Source organism: Eptesicus fuscus, chromosome 14 (genome assembly GCF_027574615.1).
Source record: "Eptesicus fuscus isolate TK198812 chromosome 14, DD_ASM_mEF_20220401, whole genome shotgun sequence".
NCBI lineage: Eukaryota > Metazoa > Chordata > Mammalia > Chiroptera > Vespertilionidae > Eptesicus > Eptesicus fuscus.
Genome location: NC_072486.1, coordinates 78,818,343 through 78,838,194, shown reverse-complemented (window position 1 = coordinate 78,838,194; position 19,852 = coordinate 78,818,343). Strand labels below are relative to the sequence as shown.

At 57.4% G+C, this 19,852-nt stretch overlaps 1 protein-coding gene across 9 annotated transcripts in view; it reads right to left on the bottom strand.

The window, feature by feature from the left end:
• AGAP3 (ArfGAP with GTPase domain, ankyrin repeat and PH domain 3) overlaps positions 1-19,852 on the bottom strand; it is a 54,014-nt gene that overhangs the window by 27,303 nt on the left and 6,859 nt on the right. For 5 of the 9 annotated variants that reach the window (XM_028135547.2, XM_054725942.1, XM_054725945.1 and 2 more), the window contains exon 1: positions 179-1,223. The exons of the other annotated variants lie outside the window; for them this stretch is intronic. In XM_028135547.2, coding sequence (XP_027991348.2) covers positions 179-1,088 — 910 coding nt within the window. In that variant the 5' untranslated portion in view covers positions 1,089-1,223. Of the gene's footprint in view, positions 1-178; positions 1,224-19,852 lie in introns of those variants that run through there. 9 annotated transcript variants of the gene reach the window in all.

Genomic DNA, 19,852 nt, shown 5'->3' with positions numbered 1-19,852 from the left:
CGCCACCTCCGGGGACCATCGCCGCCCCAGAGCCCGCTGGGCGCTGCCCTCACTCGGGCCGTCCCGCCAGCCCTGGCCCAGACACGCCCACCTCTCCCGGGAGGTTCCGGGCTCCCACCCGCTCTCAACGTGGACTCCCACTGGGAAGGACCCCGGCCGGCCGGGCGCTTCCTCTTACCGCTCGGCGCGCCCAAGGGCCCGGGAGCGGCGGCCGCCCGGCGGCTCCACAGCGGCTCGGGGGACGCGGGCTGCGGCGCGGGCTCCCGGCGGCGGAAGCGGCTGGTGAGCAGCTTCCAGAGGCCGGCGGCGGAGCGGGGACGACCGGGCTCCGGCGCGGCGCGCGGGGCCTCGGCGCCCAGCAACAAGTCTCGGCGGCTGGGGAAGGCGCCGAGGGAGCTGGCGTCGCCGTCGCTGCGGGTGCGCGCGCGGGGCAGCGGCCCCGACTCCGAGCGCCGGATCTCCTGGCCGCGGCGCAGGCGGAAGCTGAAGCTCTTCTTCAGCGCCGACAGGCCGCGCCGGGGGCCCGGGGCTGCCCGCCCGCCGCCGCCGCCGCGCCACACCTGCCAGCGCTGGCTGCTCCAGAGCGAGGCGCCCCGCAGGAAGCCGGCGCTGCCTGCGCGGCCCAGCCCCGCGCCCGTGCCGGCGGCCTCGGCCTCGGCCAGCTCCAGGCGGTTCACCTCCAGGAACGTCATGCTGGTGGGCCGCGGCCGCGGCGCCTGGGAGCCCCCGGAGCGGCTGCGCCGAGCCGGCGCGGGGCTGGGCGCGGTGGAACCGGGGCGCTCTGAGGGCGCGGGCCCGAGGACCAGCGGGCGGCCGTCGGCGGGGCCTCGCCGGCCGAGGCGCGGGCGCAGGAAGCCGAGCAGCAGGCTGCGGGCGCCGGCGGGCGCCGGCCCCGGGTCCCCGGAGCACACGCTCAGCGGCCGTGCCGGCGGCTCGCGCCCAGCGCACAGGGCGGCCTGCAGGGCGGGGGCCGCGCGGGCGGCCGGGGCGCCGTGCAGGTCCAGCGAGTCGCAGACACTGAGGGCGCGGCGGCAGGCGGCGGGCCGCTCCCGGCTGTAGCTGTACCCGGGGGGCCAGCCCTGCTCCATGGTCAGGGCCCGCGGGCAAGGGCCAGGCCCATGGCGAGGGGCGCGGGGCGAGGCCCGGGCCGGGGCCGGGGCCGCGGCGCACGGACCTCCGGCCTCTGGGCACCTGGCATCGGTCGACTGAGTCCCACAACTCCTCCACCGCGCAGCCGGCAAGCCCAGACCTGGAGAGGCCAGGAGCCTGCCCAGCAAGGAGAGGCAGGCGGCAAGCCCGGCCTGGAACACCCCGGAACGGCGGCGCTGGGGAACCAGCCTACTGGGGCAGCCGCGGGAGCCCTCAGAAAACAGGAAATTCCAGCCCAGGGCTCCTCCTCGGATAGGAGCAGGTAGGTGAGGAGCTGTCAGTGAGCGCGGGCCAAGGAACTAACAGTTCTTACTGGGCCCACTCTGGACAGAAGTGGGCCACTCTTTCTCCACAGGAAAAACCCGGAAAAACCCGAAGGTGATACAGCAGGGCCAGAATTGGTAAAAGTGTGAAGTAAGCGTTAGGAGGCAAGTCCTACACCCTCTCTGGGCCTTGGTCTCCTTATCTGTAAAAGGGGAAGCCTAAAGGAGGTGATCCTGTCTTAGTTTCAGGCTCAGACACTGTGAGGCTGGGAAACCGGAGAATCAGAGTAGCCGGATGCTGCAGGGGAGCTGGCTGTTCTGTTCAGGACGGAGGCTTTCTTCCTTGGTGACTGTAAAATCGTCCGGACTGGGCTGTGTTGTCCTGCCTCAGGGCAGGGGGAAATCCAAAGGTAGCCTTTGGACTTGGACCATACAGTTCTGGACAAGGAAAACTCAAGTGAAGGGTTCCTGAACGCTCTGGTCTGCAGCCCCTGGGTCTCACCTCTGTCCAGAGGTGCCCAGAGGTGGACTGGCTGAGCAGAGGTGAAGAGCTGGCTTGCAGCGCGGACGCTCTCTCTCCAAGCCCTTTGAACATGCAGTGTGGGCTGCACCAGGCACTCATTAAACACTGGCTCTCCCAGTCCTCCTCCAGCGCCCTGGAGAGGAGCCAGCACCCAGTTTACCATCATCCACAAGGACCCCAGGCAGATCAGGAGAAACCAGTTTTGGAAGTGGCAGAGATGAGGGGCTCTCTTCCTTTAAAGAGGTAATGCTCCCAGGTTTCCTCCACCCCCCAGTCCCACCCAACTCCCCACGTTCCTCTTAGCTTTAGAATGCCAGGGTCCTAGTCAGAAGCCAAGTACAAGATAAAGTGGCGCATTCCAGAGGGGGCTGGAGTGGGGTAAATGCCTGAGGAAGGCAGGGCCTCTCCATCCTAGGTGCTCAGGCAAAAAAGGGCTGGAAATTCCCAAGTCCCGGACTGGATCACCCGGAGAGGCCTGGGGTTGAACTTGTTTTCTCTTGGGACTAGTCATTAACGTGATGAGGCTGGCTTTGTCCTCTCGGGGTGCATAGTCTCCACATAATAGATGGTTCAGCTGAAGGGCCTTTCCCAGGATCCTTCAGGCATGGAGACAAGAACAGGACCCAGGAATCCTGACTCACATTTCCAAGTTTAAAATTCCCACACCCGACTTCCAACTTCCCTATCTGCACACACCTCTCTCTCTCTCTCTCACAGAACTGCCCCTCCCCCAAAGAATAAGGTGCTCATTTCGAACCCTTCCCCCAAGCCAATGAAAATGCACGCACAGGACAGCAGTCTGGGGGCCATCTGGGACTGAGGGAGAGGGAACAAGATACCCAAGGGGGGATGGGCTGCTTTAGAATCCAACTGGCTCCTGATGGGAGTAGCAGGATGGGCCTGAAGGTGAAAAGCCCCTCCCCACCCCCAGCTACATGCACACTGGCCCAGGGAGGTTGGGCAGCAGTGCCCAGTACCAGGGATGGGAGGACATCTCCCATCCTCAGAGGACACACCAGCTCTGGGCTCCCACTGCACCTGTATGATCAGCCCAGGCAAAATGGTGAATTCCCAAACCCAAACAGCTTCCTCGTCAGCGGGCTACCTCCCTCCTATCCCTTTCCCAGAGACCGTTCCTGACGGGCAAAAATGGGACAGAGAGGGCACCTGCCTACACCTCAAAGTCAAAGGACATGGAGACCCCAGAAGGGAGAACAGGGCAGGCGCACAGCTCTTCTCTGCTGGCCCCGGCCCCACCCAGGGACGAGGTCTCTGCGTTCTGCCTGACAAGACTCTGCTCCAAAGAGAAGCGGCAAACACAGTTCTGCTCAAGAAGCCTGAAGGGCATGAGTGCAGCGCCCAAAGCTCTCCGCTGCGACCGTGCAGACAGGACAGAAAACCCGTAAAACAGCCCTCATGCCCGCTCCGTTCAGTCACCAGAAACACCCAGGTAAACCTGTCGCTTGGGGGTGAGAGTCACCATGGCAGTTTCTGGGGGAATGGCAGAAGCAATGCCTCGTGACGCCTGCAGTGAGCATTCTGGGTGAGGATGGGCGCGCAGCCCTGAGAGCCAAGTGCAGAAGCTGAGCACTGCGCGGCCCCTCTGGTCCGAGGGCCTGGAAATCAGGAGATGCTGAGTCTATACACACACACAGCGTGCTGCTGGGCCTGCCTTCTTGCTCTGGGTGTGCAATTGCGTGTCTGGGGGCAGCAGGAATATACTACTGACCGCATCAGGGAGCTAAGGTGAAGAGAAGGACCCGGTGAAGGCCTGACTTAGAGGCGCTGCAGAAACAGACCACTGGTCCCGAGAGGGCAAAGGCGGCCTCGGGCGCGGGAATCCCACAGAACCTGCACCTACTGAGTCTCCACTCAGATGTTTGCTGGGTGATCTGCTGATAAGCTGAGGTATGCCCAGCTGAGGCCCACGGCCCACAGGGAGCGGGGGATGGCCTAGCTTCCCGCTGACACCCAGGTGCATGTGGGTGGCTCAGGGGAAATCTTCCGCTTCTCCCTGCAGCCCAGATGATCCCAGAGCCACACAGCCCCAACGTCCCCCAACATCGCGCAACGCCGCACGGGTGCCTCTTGTCCACAAGGTGGCAGCAAAACATCTTCCTGCAGCCCTGGCGGCCAGTGCAGGGGGAGCAGGTGACCCCAGCAGCCGCCATGTGCAGGTCTCCAGTCCAGAAGGGAGAGGAGACTGAGGCTTCCCCCTTGGTCCCTGTTTGCTCCAGGAGGCCCGCAGGACTCTGTCTTTACAAGTGTCAGGGGCTGTCCCCCGAGACAGTTCGATGCAACAGTTCCGCCCCCGCCCCCCAAAACCGTTTACGGTGTTCTCCATTCCCTCCTCCTCACCACGCCCCACATCCAACCCGAGGTCCGTCCGCTTGGCTCCACCTCCTCAAGTCCACTTCCCACCACCTCTGCGCAGCCAAGGCAGGCCGCCACCTCCCAGCCCAGGCCCTGCCAATCCAGAAAGACGGGCACCGCCCTCAGGGGCTTCCCACTCGGTGCAGAATCACAAGTTCCTTACCATCGTCTAAGGTCCATGTGCCTCTGACCTCCCCTCCCGGCACTCTCCCCTCCGCCAGCCAGCGCCCCGAACAGCAGGGCCTCTGCACTCGCTGGTGCTTCCGCTCATCCGGATCCCCTTCCCTCACCAGCTGGGTGCCCGGCCACTCTCCATCACCATGGTCACTAATACTCATTACTCTCGGGTATTTTTCTGGTGTGTTTAACACATCCCCCGCCCCACCCATGCACTCAGCTGGGCTTCATGACTCTGTGAGTGAGTGAGCGAGTGAGTGAGTGAATGAATGTCTTTCCTGAGCATGAACGGTACACCCAGGCTTTTGTTCTCCATGCAGAGAGGGAGGCAGGCTTGGGAGAGATGGTCCCTGATTGGTACAGTCTTTTGAGGCGATAAACTACAGGCAAAACAATTCACACAGACCCCATGTCCACAGGGTGGCAGTGCACCGGCAAGACACCCACGTGCTCTGGAGCTGAGGGCTGGGTTCAAGTTCAGCCTCAGGACCTCTTAGCCGTGTGCTGAGCCAGGTGCAGTCACCTTCACCTCCCTGGGTCTCGGGCCAGTCTGTGAATCAGGGACCCTCCACCCAGCCAGTTCCGTACCTGGCTCTCAGCAGGTGATCAGACAACGGAGCCTCGCCGCTCAGCAGCAGTGTCAGGGACACAGTAATTCCGCCAGAGTCGGCCCTCTTCAAGTCAGACAGTGAGGTGGACACCTCGGCAGTTCCACGTCTGCCGGGGCCTTTGAACTACTGGTCCCTCCATCGCTTCCCCAAGGGGCTGCAGAGTTGGACCTCAGAGTCCCCGGGCCCAAGTAGGTCAGGCATTCTCCGAGTAGCTAAGGAAAACTGATATGGGCTGGAAGAAGCAGATCCATACGGTGAAGTCCTAACCCCCGGACCTTAGACTGTGGCCTTAACTGGAAATAGCGAGGTTGCAAATGTAACTCGCTAAGATGAGGTCACACGGAGTAGGGTGGACCCCTAATCACATATGACGGGTGTCCTTAGAGAACGTGGGAATGTGGACACAGAGACAGACATGCACAGAGGGAAGGTGGCCGTCCACAGGCCACGGAGAGAGGCCTGGAACAGACCCTCCTCAGCCTTCAGAGCGAGCCCCGCCTGCCAACGCCTGGCTTTCAACTTCCCGCCTCCAGGTGTGAGAGAATCAACTCCTGTTGTTTTAAGAAAACACCCCCACTACCCTGCCCCGTGTGTGGTGGGGCTGCTGTTCCTGCAGCCCCAGGAAACACAGAAGCTGTTAGACTCAAGACGGCGGCTCCAGCCCTAACCGGTTCGGCTCAGTGGATGGAGCATCAGCCTGCGGACCCAAAGGTCCTGGGTTCCATCCCAGTCAAGGGCATGTACCTCGGTTGCAGGCTCCTCCCTGGTCCGGGCCCGGGTTGGGGCTCATGCAGGAGGCAACCAATCGATGTGTTTCTCTCACATCGATGTTTCTCTCTCTTTCCCTCTCTCTTCCACTCTCCCTAAAAATCAATGGAAAAATATCCTCGGGTGAGGATCAACAAAAACAAACAAAAGAAGAAGAAGGTGGCGGCTCCAGGGGGCCCAGCAGGTATGGCTGCACAGAAACCAGCCCCCCAGCCCCAACCCAGATCATCCCCCAGGGCTGCTAGAGGGGCTGGGGGAGTCTGCCCTATCTCCCAACTCCAGTCAGAGAGCTCCCCGTGGCAGTGTCCCCACCGCACCCCAAGGCAGAGCTGAGGGCACCACGGGGCCAGGTTGGGGTGGACAAAGGGAGGAAACCAAGACCATCCTCTGGGAAGCAACGTCACCCCAGCCCGGAAATGGCCTTCTCGCCCCAAACCAGCTACTCAGTAACGGTCTCTTCCTCTTCCTTTCTGTCCACAAACTATCGGGACAATGGTGGACAGGACAAGACCCAACAAGACCGTGTCCGGAAGACTCAGTCCCGCCCTCCATGCAGCCCCACAGCCTCCTGACCTTGACCCACATTCTAATACCCTAGCTGGACCCCTGCCCCACTGCCCAGACCAGAAAAATATCGCGGGGCCAACTGAGGACCGTGGGCCCTTCCCCCTCCACCACGAAGTCCACGGCTTTCCAACGCTCGTCCCAAAAGGCAAGGGAGCCAGTGCGGGGAGACTGCACAGGCACCTCATGGGGAGACGAGACCAGAGTGTAAAAGGGTGGGCGCCCCCTAATGTCACTGCCTTTTCACCCCAATCCTGCCTGACACATTCCCTGCATTTCGTATTTTCAGACGGTCCAGCTTTGTCCCACGAGCTAAGAACCTGCTGCTTCCAGCCTAGCAGGCTTCTAAAACACTCAATGACGAGATCACCATCCCTCCGCAGTATCAGCGCCCTCGTCTACTTTCATCCTATTTCACAAAAGTCAAGTATTTGAATCAAGGGAAGATGCAATAGAGCTGTGGTCAGCAAACTGCGGCTCGCAAGCCACATGCGGCTCTTTGGCCCCTTGAGTGTGGCTCTTCCACAAAATACCACGGCCTGGGCGAGTCTATTTTGAAGAAGTAGCGTTAGAAGAAGTTTAAGTTTAAAAAATTTGGCTCTCAGAAATTTCAGTCGCTGTACTGTTGATATTTGGCTCTGTTGACTAATGAGTTTGCCGACCACTGCAATAGAGTATTCAAATAATTGCACTAATTTTGCTCCGAGATGGAGGAGCTGCAGAAACAAAGCTGTGCAAGTTCAGGGTCTTAAGTAGAGGGGATGGAGGGTCAGTGTACACAATAAAAAAAATAATAAAGACAGGCGGTTTGAGAGTCTAATGGACAAAAGTTGAAAAGTGTCTGAATTCTCATTACAGGTTTCAAAGGCAGGCCAGGTGACTTCCCCAGGGGGAGGGGGCCTATACCGAGCCCCAGCCCACCCACTGGCCCCAGCATCCAGCACACAGGCCAGGCCGGGAGGCGCCGGAAGCCCCAGGGGAGGGCTCGGGTTGACACCAGCAGGATCTGGACAGGGAGGCTGCCTCCTCTACCCCTGCCAGCTCAGTGGTGATTCTCAGTCAACCCTGGCTCATGCCTGCCGTCCCCACAATGCCCCCGGGGAGTGGGAATCTCTCAAACCTGCCAGTCTCCTCTCTACTTCCCAGCTCATCTGGTCTCCGCTACAGAAGCTATAATCTGCCCTCACTTGTCGGGGGCTCCGGGGCACAAGCAGGATGACAGACACCTGCCCTTGCGGCTCCGAGCCCACCTCTGTAGCCCCGAGGACAGCACAGAACCAAGGCGGCAGCCGCGTGGGACACCGCTGGCCACGGGAAAGGAACAGCCAGTTACTGAACACGAGAGGCCCCACTCTGGGCATTTACACACAATGACCCACTGAGCCCTCACAGTAACCCACTGTGCAGATGAGGAAACTGAGGCACAGATACCAAGTAACTTGCCCAAGGTCTCCAGTAAGTGGAATTCCAACCCAGGCTATCTGGCTGGCCCCTTGCCCTTGGGCCTCCCTGGCCTGGTGACATCTCTGCTGACATAGGGCCGACTTCAGCCCGAATTTCATCTTACTGGTGCCCTCCCCCGCTCCACCTATCCTCCTTTCCTCCTGCCCTGGTACCCACATCGGGGCAGCCCAGATGGCGTTCCTAGCAGGGGCCCTCCTTTCAAAAACCCTCCCCAAGGTTCCTCCTCACCCACCTTCCAAACGAACTCCTGCCCCACCCCCATCCTCCCAGCCCGGGGCCAGTGCGAGGGGCTAATACAAGCTGGGCTACTCTCCCAGGGACCCGTGGCCACTTACCAAGGAGAAAGCTACCCAGAGTGACTGCCTCCGACAGCAAAAGGGGACCTATCGAGGGCGGATGGGTTCATGCCACGTAGACGGAGCCAGAGGAGCCAGGGCAGGCCCACCAGTGCGGGAGGGGAAGCGTGGGTCGGTCAGACCAACCCCAGATGCGGCCGGTTCACCTGCACAATTTCCTGCCAACCGCAAACCGGGTGTGCTCGGCCCACAGGTTCTCCTGCAGCAGAGCCACTGGCGATCGATCGGATCAGAACCTCAGGCATCTGGTGACTGGGATTAGACGGCGACGTTAATTCTACTGTCATCTGCCTTCAGCCTGACGACTGCAGCCCGGGCCAGCCCCCCAGCTCTCAGGCCAGGGACCACGTGGGGCCCAAAGGGGGACGTGCGAGAAGGAGCTCTGTGGCTGACAGTGGCCTCCCCCTGCTGGGTGGCTGGGCCCTCAGCTTCGAGATGAGAAAGGCCAGGAGGTCTCTAGGCCGTCTAGAGCCACTGCCCTCTGGGAACTTTCAAGGTCAGAGTCAGCAGACCAGGAGGCCCCTGGCAGGGCCCCTCCCTGAGTTGCAAGGCGAGGGGTCCCGGTCTGTGCGGCCAGCTCAGGGGTGCCAGGCGCAGGGGGCCGATGTCAGGCAGTGGCAGAGGTGGCGGGGACCCTGGTAACCTGGTTACTGTCTGCAAAGCACCTCAGACAGGCCTCCGGGGCTCTCCTCCCCACCTCACCGTGCTCCTGTGTGCCCTCCTCACCCCACCTGCACACAGGCCTCCGGGGCTCTCCTCCCCACCTCACCGTGCTCCTGTGTGCCCTCCTCACCCCACCTGCCCACAGGCCTCCGGGGCTCTCCTCCCCACCTCACCGTGCTCCTGGGTGCCCTCCTCACCCCACCTGCCCACAGGCCCTGCTGCACTGGCGCCATGCAGGGAGGGTGGCCACGCAATGAACCAGAGAGGGGGCTGCGGAAGGACCGAGCGGGACACGACAAGGCTCGCTGGAGTTACAGACCAGGAGAGAGAGAGAGGGTCAATAGATTCAACTACATACAAGTAAAAACCCTGAATGATAAAAGCCTGTGAAAACCCTGATGGAAATACAATTAATGGGAAATCAACACCCGAAAAAAACACGTGCCTGTGTCAATGGTTAACACCATCAACGCGGGCAGACCCGTTTCACTGCACTCTGCAGACTCTGCGCTTTCATCGACACTGAGGCAAGACCCTCCCGGCACCAGCAAACAGCTTACCCCTTGCTGAGGGCTCAAGTCATGGTTGACATTTTTTAGCAATAAAGTATTTTTTAATTAAAGTAAGTATATATTTTTAGACATAATACCATTGCACATTTCAAAGACTAACTACATCTCACTCATATGTGGGATATAATGACCAACATAAACTGATGATCAAAAATAGATCCAGAGACCAATGGGGGGGAGGGGGTTAGAGATCAACCAAAGAACTTGTATGCATGCTTATTAGCATAACCAAAGGGCACAGACACTGGGGCGGTGGGGGCTTGCGGGGGGGGGGGGGGGGGTCAATGAGGGGAGAAAGGAGACATATGTAAAACTTTAGAAAAATAAAATAAATGGAAAAAAAAAAAGACTAACTACAGTATCCTGTAAACATACACTGAGTGGCCAGATTATTATGATCTCCGAACGCATAATAATCTGGCCACTCAGTGTATATCCTATATAATAAAAGGCTAATATGCAAATTGTCCCCTCGACCAGGAGTTCGACCAGCAGGCAGGCCGGCCAACTACCCATGTTCCCTCCCCCTGGCCAGGCTGGCGGGACCCCACCCATGCACGAATTCATGCACCGGGCCTCCAATATATATATATACATACACACACACACACACACACACACACACACACACACTAAGTGGCCAGATTATTATGCGTTCAGAGATCATAATAATCTAGCCACTCAGTGTAACTTTCAGATGCACTGGGAAACCAAAAAATGTGTGTGTGGCTTTACTGCGAGATTGGGAGATCTCTTAGTAGTCTCAACGTCACTGACAGCAGGGCCTGAGGTGACACGGCAGGAGGTATCCATGAGCCCCTAGACCTCACCTCCAGTCACTGCAGCACCCGGGATGGAGGAACAAGTTACCACACCACGCAGCAGCAGCCTCGGCGGGCTCCGGAGCACTGACTGCAAGAAACCTGGCTCAGACGCCTCGCAAGTCTGTGCGAAGGAACAGCATCATGATGGGCCTGTCCCATCCTGACCCATTCTGACTGGGAAAAGCAAAAAGGTGATGTAAGACAGTTGGGGGCTAACTGAGGAAATCTGGTGATGGATGATGAGCTCCTACTGATGTGAGAGGACTCTTGTCATATTCTGAGGTTTGATACTGGTCCTATGCTATGTAGAAGGTGTCCTATGCTATGTAGAAGGTGTCTGGTTCTTAGGAAATGCCTCCTGAAGTGCTTAGCGGGGAAATAATACAGGTGCTGACTGTGACCACCACCAAAAAGTGTGTGTGTGTGTGTGTGTGTGTGTGTGTGTGTGTGTGTAAGAGAGAGGAAGAGAGAGAGAGAGAGTGAGTGCACAAATGGGATAAAATGTTAACAAATTTCAAGGAGGTCATTTTTTAAAATAAAAAGCTGGAGGGGAAACCTGTCAGTCTTTTCCTCTATAAATTCTGGGCTTCCTGTCTGGCTTAAAAGGATCCCTCTTGTCTGAAGATGACACAATATTCTTCAAATTTCCTCCTGAATTTTAAATTTTTTCTCTTTTCGTGGTACCATAGTGCATGCCAGCTCAGAACACGGGCTCTGAGGCCAGACTTACTGGGGTCAGGTCCTGCCTCTGCCATTACTAGCAAGCAACCCTGGACAACTCCTTTACGTCTCCGTACCCCGGCTTCCTCTCTGAAAAATGGGGATAGCATGTCCCCTGCAGGGAGTGGCAAGCAGGCATGGAGGGTTAAGGAGCACCAACAGGAAGACCCTCTTTCACGACCGCTCTCACTGAGGTTACAAATCTGACCCTGCCCCCCACCCCAGCTCAGAACCCCGCAACTCCCTGTCGCCCGCAAGAGCCGTCCATCTTGTGTGACATCTGCAGCACAAACACCAAGGACTGGCGTGTGGAGTGGCACGTTTGAAAAGTTTAAAAACACACTATGCCAGCCATTTCCATAACGAAGTCATGACTCCAGTAAAGCTGCCTCGGCTGCCCCTCCGCGCGGCCCAGCACGCGCTCACCGGGCCAGCCACCGAGTCACTGTGCAGGGACGGACCTCGGTCCCGGTGCGGGCATGCCCTTTCGGTAAAGGCGTCGTTTCTTTGGTGTCAACTCAACTCAACCCAGCCCCAGGCCTCCCGCTCAGAGAAAGGGCCCTCGGCCGCCTCGGGCGGTGCCGTGACCTCCACCCCCTAGCAGCAAACATCAGTTTTACTGTGGATCCAGTTTTGGGGCAACCTGGCAGGGAAAGGCTTATGGCAGCTGAAGCAGCCTGGTTGTGACCACTGCCCCCGGATGGGAATCAAGGAGGGCCTCACCCGTACCCCACTTATCTGCTCCCTCTACCCGGACCACACCAGTCCACCCTCGCTTTCAAGACCAGAGGACTGGGGTGTCCGGGCCCCTCACTCCCGAGGACGGATCTTCTTTTACCACCAAGAGGAAACCTCAGTGTCTCTCTCACATCACCACACTCTGGGGACGGCCCCCAGCTGCCCCCCAGCCCCTCGGAGGGTCTATGTTAAGCTGTTTGGACTGCGGTCAGGGTCTCTTTATCTGTGCCATTGGTGCCCCCGACCTGCATTTCCCTGTCCCGCCCCACCCCACAGAGAGGGCACCTCACTGAGGGGCCGGCTTCCTCCCCCAGAGGTGGGAAGGCTCACCCGGGCCTCATACCCAGCGTCACCCTGCAGTTCCACCCCCGTAGCGGGGCAGCTCACAACTGCCTCCCGGCCAGTAACTGGCCACTCGCCCATGTCCACCTCGCTGGGCCCCGGCAGAGGGGAGGCCGCTCCCACTCCCCGGGGAAGCTGCTCTCTGACAGGCCTGAGCCAGCTGGCCTGGCAGGAGCCTGAGCCAAAAGCAGGGCGCCCGTGTGTTCAGTGCTGGCCCCGCCTGCCCCAGCTCTGACCAGAGGCGGAATGGGAACTCCGCGGGAGGACAGAGGACTGGACGCACCGCCACGCTCTCCCAGCGCCAGCAGCTGGGCCCGGGCCAGAGAGCCAGCCTGTCCCAGGGACTGGAGCGGGAGGCACCTCTCCAGCCTCCTGCCAGAGGGAAGGCACAGGCTCACAGAGAGCATCTGTCCTCGCCCTGAATGGTAGCCCTGCCGGCCCACGAGCACCTGCGCAGGCCCCGTCCTGGCAGGGACCCACAGCTCCTCTCTCAGACCCAAGCCCCACCTGCCCCGGTCCTAAGGGCCAGGGACTCTGGCAGCAGAGTGGCCCTGGAGCAGACAGAGCCGTGGGACCTGGGCGGGGAGCTCCCTGAGTGACCTCCAGTACCCAGCAGGGCTCCTGGGCTGGCACAGAGCTGAGAGGCTCCCTGGTCATTGTCCAGCGTGACCTGCAGGCTGGTGCTGGGCTCGGGGCTCAGTGTCTAAGGGAAAGCAGTGAGCGAAGCAGACGGCAGCTCATGACAAACGCCAGCCGGGGAAAGAACCCCGTCTGCTCCAGGCCCCAGGAGGTACCGGGCCAGGAAGGCTGGGGTCGGAGGGCACCCCACAGACCGGGTCCTCGAACCAGAAAGGTGGGCACTGGAGCTGGACAAGCCAGGTTTAGATACAGCTCACAGGTAAAGGGCAGGAACAGCCCGTGGAGGGGCCTACGGAGGAGACACACCGGCCCGAGGGCCACAGCCACCGGGGGATGGGGACCAGGAAGGGATGAGAGAGCCGATGAACACAGGTCCGGGACGGCCGGGACGAGGCTGTGGGGGGACAACCTGTCTTCCCTGGGTTGGCTGGAGGGCCTCAGACCTCCCACCAGGATGTCACACAGGGCACACTGCAGCAAGCACGGCACACTCCGGGCCGCATGCGGCCCAGCCCACACAGCGGTATGTGAGAAACGTTTTAATAAAAATTTCGTGACTTGCCCTGACCGGTTTAGCTCAGTGGCTAGAGCGTCGGCCTGTGGACTGAAGGGTCCCAGGATCAATTCCTGTCAAGGGCATGTACAGTGGTTGCGGGCACATCCCCGGTGGGAGGTGTGCAGGAGGCAGCTGATCGATGTTTCTAACTCTCTCTCTCTCCCCCTTCCTCTCTGTAAAAAATCAATAAAATATATTTTTAAAATTTTCGTAACTTAATTTTTACAATATCCTGTTTTACACAATATTAATAACAAACTACAACCTTCGCTAATGCCTGATCACTATCACCGTGTTGCAGTCATTTCCCTTACGCGCCTTACACGCAGACGCACCATTTCTCGCCACTCACACCGGCAGCGAGTATTTTAGCAGCCGCTGGCCACGCCGTTAGTCTTGGACTGACTCGTCTGGTGTGCGCAACAGGAAATACTTGGCTTTCAGAGAACAAGAAAAATAGGTTTACTTGTGTTGCGCTTATTAATTTGTGCAGTTATTCAGTGTCTGGTAAGGTAATGTTCAAGAACAAAGATTAACTTTTATTAAAATGTTCTATTATTTCATGTTAACGATGACTCATATATTTCAGCCCTTTGTACTCGGCATGTCTCTATCGAAATAAACCTACGTTTCTATGAAAATTGGACTTTCGTTTTTTGGCGGCCACATAAACCTAACGCTTGTTGATTTGGCCCGTGAGCCTTTGAGTTGGACACGCTTGTTCCAGGGCCACCCTGGCTCCGCAGGGGCACACGCTGAGCTGCATGCCGCCCGTCGCTAACTGAGCGTCTCACCCAGGCTCATGGCCAACCGAGGACCAAGCTCCTCCTCGGACCCAGAGGCAGGAGCCCACCTTCTGGGGCAAATGTCCTCACCTTCGGCCGGAAAGGTTCAGTGCCTGGGAAGTCTGCATTTTCCTTAAAAACAAGACAGCCCCCCCCCCCCCAACACCATGCTCCCCCTCCACAGCTCTCTCTCTCTCTCTCTCTCTCTCCTCCTCTCCTAACCACAAAAGTCATGGAACCTCCAACCTCCACCGGCCACTAGAGAAGCAGAAGACAGAGACCCCACCTAGAGGGCCTCCGTCCTGGCCGGGGGGAAGCCGCAGAGACAAGGAGCGAGCAGGCGGAGGGTCAGCGCGGCACCGGGCGCGGCAGAAGCAGCCACCACCACAGACGTTTCTAGAAGGAAGTGGCTGCTCCGGAAGGAGCCGTGGACAAGAACGTGACACAATGTTTACAATATCCTGTTAAACACAATATTAATAACAAACTACAACCTTCGCTAATGCCTGATCACTATCACCGTGTTGCAGTCATTTCCCTTACGCGCCTTGCACGCAGACGCACCATTTCTCGCCACTCACACCGGCAGCGAGTATTTTAGCAGCCGATGGCCACGCCATTAGTCTTGGACTGACTTGTTTGGTGTGCGCAACAGGAAATACTTGGCTTTCAGAGAACAAGAAAAATAGGTTTATTTGTGTTACGCTTATTAATTGGTGCAGTTATTCAGTGTCTGGTAAGTTAATGTTCAAGAAAAAATATTAATTTTTATTAAAATGTTCTATTATTTTATGTTAACGATGACTCATTTATTTCAGCCCTTTGTATTCGGCATGTCTCTATTGAAATAAACCTACGTTTCTATGAAAATAGAAGCTTTTGTTTTTTTGCGGCCACATAAACCTAACGCTTGTCGATTTGGCCCGTGAGCCTTTGAGTTGGACCCGCTTGCACTGAAGGCAGAGAGCTGCCCGCCCGGCCCATCCTCAGACTCCCCGCTGGCTCCCTGGACAAAGGTTGACATAAGGGGTTGGTAAAGGGACCGGCACTTACTGCTGCCACACTAGGGGATGCGCCTGCGTGGCCACGTCCACAGCTCCCTCACCTCCAGGCGGGGAGTGGGGAGAAGTCCTGGTTTCAGTGCTGGGCAGGCTGAGACAGGGCGAGGCGGCCAGCGGGGCTGCTGGCTGAGGGGCTGCCTTCTGTGCCGTTTTCCAAGGGTATGTGTCTGTTCACAAACTTCCTGCTATTTTGTGAACATACCAGAGGCCTGGTGCACGGCATTCATGCCCTTGCGGTGGGGGAGGGCCCCTCAGCCCGGCCTGCACCCTCTCGCAGCCCAGGACCCCTCTGGGGATGCCGGCAGGCGGGAGAGGTTCCTGCCACCACCACTGTGCTCGTCGGACATGAGCCCGGCTTCTGGCTGCGCAGCGCTCCCCCCCCCTCCCCCCCCCCGTGGGAGCACACTGACCACCAGGGGGCAGCTCCTGCATTGAGCATCTGCCCTCTGGTGGTCAGTGTGCGTCATAGCGACTGGTAATTCCACTGTTTGGTCCATTTGCACATTAGCCTTTTATTATATAGGATAAGTTAGCATAAACTAAGGACAAAACACAGCAAACAATAACAAAACAAAAAAACGTACAAAAACAGCCCCTGCCTAAAATGCCAGGATGGGGTGAGGGGAATATTGTGGCATTTGCTGGTGACATGCAGCCTCGTAGGTCATGGCTGAAGGGAAGGTGGCTTCCAGCCCACCTCTTCTCTGGAAGGAGGTCGTCAGGATGCAAAACACCTGGGGGCCACTCTGGGCCCCACTGCCACACAGAGACCTGAGCCAGCCACTCCCACCCTCTCTGGCCTGCGAGGCGCCTGGGCTGTGTGTTCAGCACCCGCTCCCTAATGTCCGCACCTCACAAGCCAGCACTCCCTTTGAGCCCTGTGCAGAGCTGATACGCAGAACGCTGGCCAGTCCACTGTGCTAGTCACACAAGTCTGTCTCCCCCAGGCTCGGGGCTGGCCCAGCCCAGCAGCAGCCGGAAGGAGCTGAGGGAAGTGTCACGGCCTTTCCCTACCGCCTTCCTTCCCTCACCCTACTTCAGGGCTACACTCCAGCTGGGAGGAGAGGAGGCATAAATAAGGCAGCAGCAGCCACATGGATGAAACTGCCAAACTGAAGTGACACGAGTCAGCCACACTGAGGCCTGTGGCCAACCCATCGTAACCAAGACACTGACTGATGGGGGCCCACAACACAGGCCCCCAGACATGTACTTTCCTTCCTCTTCTTGCAAGAGCAAGGCAAAGGGTATAAACTGTGGTTCCCAAACTTGGAGCATGGGAACCCTCTGGCCGACCCTTCACAACAGTAGTTATACACTGAGTGGCCAGATTATTATGATCTCTGAATGTATAATAATCTGGCCACTCAGTGTGTGTGTGTGTGTGTGTGTGTGTGTGTGTATTTTAGAGGCCCGGTGCATGAATTCGTGCATGGGTGGGGTCCGGCCAGCCTGGCCAGGGGGAGTGGACATGGGCGGTTGGCTGGCCTGCCTGCTGGTCGAATTCCTGGTTGAGGGGACAATTTGCATATTAGCCTTTTATTATATAGGATATACACTGAGTGGCCAGATTATTATGCGTTCAGAGATCATAATAATCTGGCCACTCAGTGTATTTCCAGGTTTTAAGAAAATCCAGTGACAAAAAGCTACCGTGAATTCAGTCACCGTTTTCCACGGATCTGTCTGCACTCAATCACCATGGCCTTACCAGGTCCTCAATAAATGAATGTTTGTTGAATGAAAATAGTAGCAGCACATTGTGATATGTACATTGTTTTAAAAATTTAAATACAATACTTTGGAAAGGTGAGTCCAAAAGGTGAGTACTCCTGAGCTCACTTTTTAAACAAACAGGTGTTCTTTGTTACAGCTAAAGCGAGAGCTGTGTTCCGGTATCACAGCCGCTGGCCACGTGTGGCTACTGAGCACCTGACGGCCGCCCCATGGAGCGGGGCTCCGACGTGAAACCCAGAGCGGAATTTGAACACTTTCATATGAACAAAAAGGTGAAACGTCTCATCAAAAATGTTTATATTGATTACATGTGGAAATGGTACTATATCAGCTATATGGGTTAAATAAAATATTAAAATCAATTTCACCATTTTTACTTTTTAAATATGGCCACCTGAACATTTAAATTTGCACGTGACTCAGGGTGGGGCAGAAGTAGGTTTGTGAGTACACAAGTAGGTTTATATTTGTGAGTACACAAAACACAGTTTACTCTTGTATTATTATTATTTGTTAATTATTGCATTACTTTCCAAGTGAACAACTGTAAACCTACTTTTGCCCCACCCTTTAGGTGCTGAGTTAGAGGAAACACTTTGACTGACAGGCAAATCATCCAATGAAGGCAATCCGGGGCTGTGACACACCACGCCCATCAGCTGGAACCTCAGACAAATCCCTACTGGGCACCCTTGCCCCGGGGCCTGCAGAGCTATGCCAACCAACCCCAAACTCTGCCCCTCCGGGCTGCGGCTCGGGTTCAGGAAGCACCCTTAGGGGGGGCTACGGCTGCGGGCGCCCTCACTCAGTGCTCACCACCCTGCACGGAGCATGGCAGCTGGTGTGTGGACGGGGACCGGCGGTGGCCCACGTGAGCACTCCTAGAGGCTGGCGCTGGTCTAAGCTCCACGTGCATTAACTTACTTCATTCTCCCGCCTACACCAGGACACGCGTGCTTGTTCACCTCATGTTAGCAACAAGGAAGCCAAGGCACAGAGAGGTAAAGGAACTCACCCAAGGTCACACAGCTACCAAGTGTTAGGTCTGGGGTTCAAATCGAGTCAGCCTAGCACCAGAGCTAACACTGCAACCTGTTCAGGCTCTGACAGAGGAGGCCCGAAGCCCGGGCTCCGTTCCACCACAGCACCCAACGTGGAACAGTCCAGAAGGAATCACCAGGCAGAGGGGGCTTGGGAGTGACCGAAGGCGTTGGGCCTTCCTTTAGAGATGATCTAACAAAACAAAATCTTCCTGGGTCCCTCCCGGGAAGAGACCAGGAGGAGGAGGGGCTGGGAGCGCCCGCCAGGAGCAGGCAGGAGCCCGGCCCACCTCACAGACACGCACACACCAGGAGGCTGTGACTGGGCTCACAGCCCACTCCAGAGCTCGGGCTCCGGGTCTGCAAGCCATCGAAACGTCAAATTACACACAAAGAAAAGCTGCTGTAGGCGGGCACACCAACCAACGGTGGCAGAGAGGGGTGCTGACTGAAAAGAAAGCAATGGAAATACACACTGTCACCAGGCACAGAGCCCGCAGGGCCATCTCCTGGGACCAAGGGGGGTGGGGCTGGCCTCCTCGGGGCCCCGACATGGCGCCTACCTCCAGCAAAAAGAAACGTACACGAGAGAAAAATCTAAGAGATTAAAATTATTATACACATAATAAGAAAAAGAGGAACAAACAAAAACCAAAATGAATAAAGACTATAAACAGAATTAAACAAAATGCAAATGACCAAAACAGCAATGAAAATCATTTTGTCCTCTTTTTAACCAATCAGGTGGCAGCAGGGGTCCGGGGAATGGGGACCTCTGTTCCTGGAACTGGGAGGGTAGTGTGGCCCTAAAAACGTGCACACACGAAAAGTCTCACCATTTCCTTCTTCCTCGGAACCTGTCCAGAGGAAATAACCGGGCAGGTGTGCGAAGGTCTCCGTCCAAGGAGATGCGTCATGAACTTACCCCCTTACACAGGGCACCACGCAGCCTTTTACAGGACAGGCATTCGTGGGGTGCTTGCTCTGTGCCGGGCTCTGCTGTGAGCCCCTAACATGCACAGCCCCCTCACACCTCAGCACACCCCACAGGTAGGTTTTGTAATTACCCCCCATCTCACAAGAGGAAACTGAGGCACAAGAGATCATCTCTCCACACAGGGCCCCTTCAAGTACCAGCTCCTTGAGGTACCCCAGGCAGCGCACGCCACAGAAGCCAGGCTGAGCGCGAGAAGCCAGACGCCGAACACTCGGTGACTGTGGCTTGCACCCCTGGACCAGTGGGGCCAAGGCCAGCGAGCCAAGACCGAGCTAGTTCAGACGCTCCCGCGCAGGGTCACGGCAAGCTGCACAGGTGCAACCAGGACGCTGCTCCACGAAGACCCGCCCGAGTGGGTGTGCACGCCTGCAAGGGTGCGTGCACGTCCGCCCAAGTTCCCACAGCCAGTCAGCGGCACAGCAGACGGGGAACCCAGGAACCCTGACTCCCCATTAGGGAGCTGCCAGAGGGGAGGACGGGCCCTGGGGCCTTTCGTGAACCTATGACTCCGGCCAAGCCTTCCACAAACCCCCCCACCCCCCTTAGCTGTGAAATACCAATAGCCTCAATCCATCCCAGAGTAGCTGACAGCAGGTATTTGTGGGCTGGGAAACAGACAGGAAGGGAGCAGGTCGTACAGTCAACGTAGGTACTCTGGGGGGAGAGGACACACACATTTCTTCTACTCCCTACACATTTGAATTCGTTACAAGAAGTTATTCTTGTCATGGGAACACATATTTAACTTCAACAAGGTTTAAACATTATGAAATGTTTCCTGATCAAGCACCTACTATGCGGGCTATCCACACCCAGGCTGCTCACAGAAGGGAGAGGCCGCTCCGAGAGCCACCATCCAACTGGGGACTCAAGCATCAGAAGAGAGCCATCGCCGGTGTGGCTCAGTGGATAGAGCGTCGGCCTGCGGAC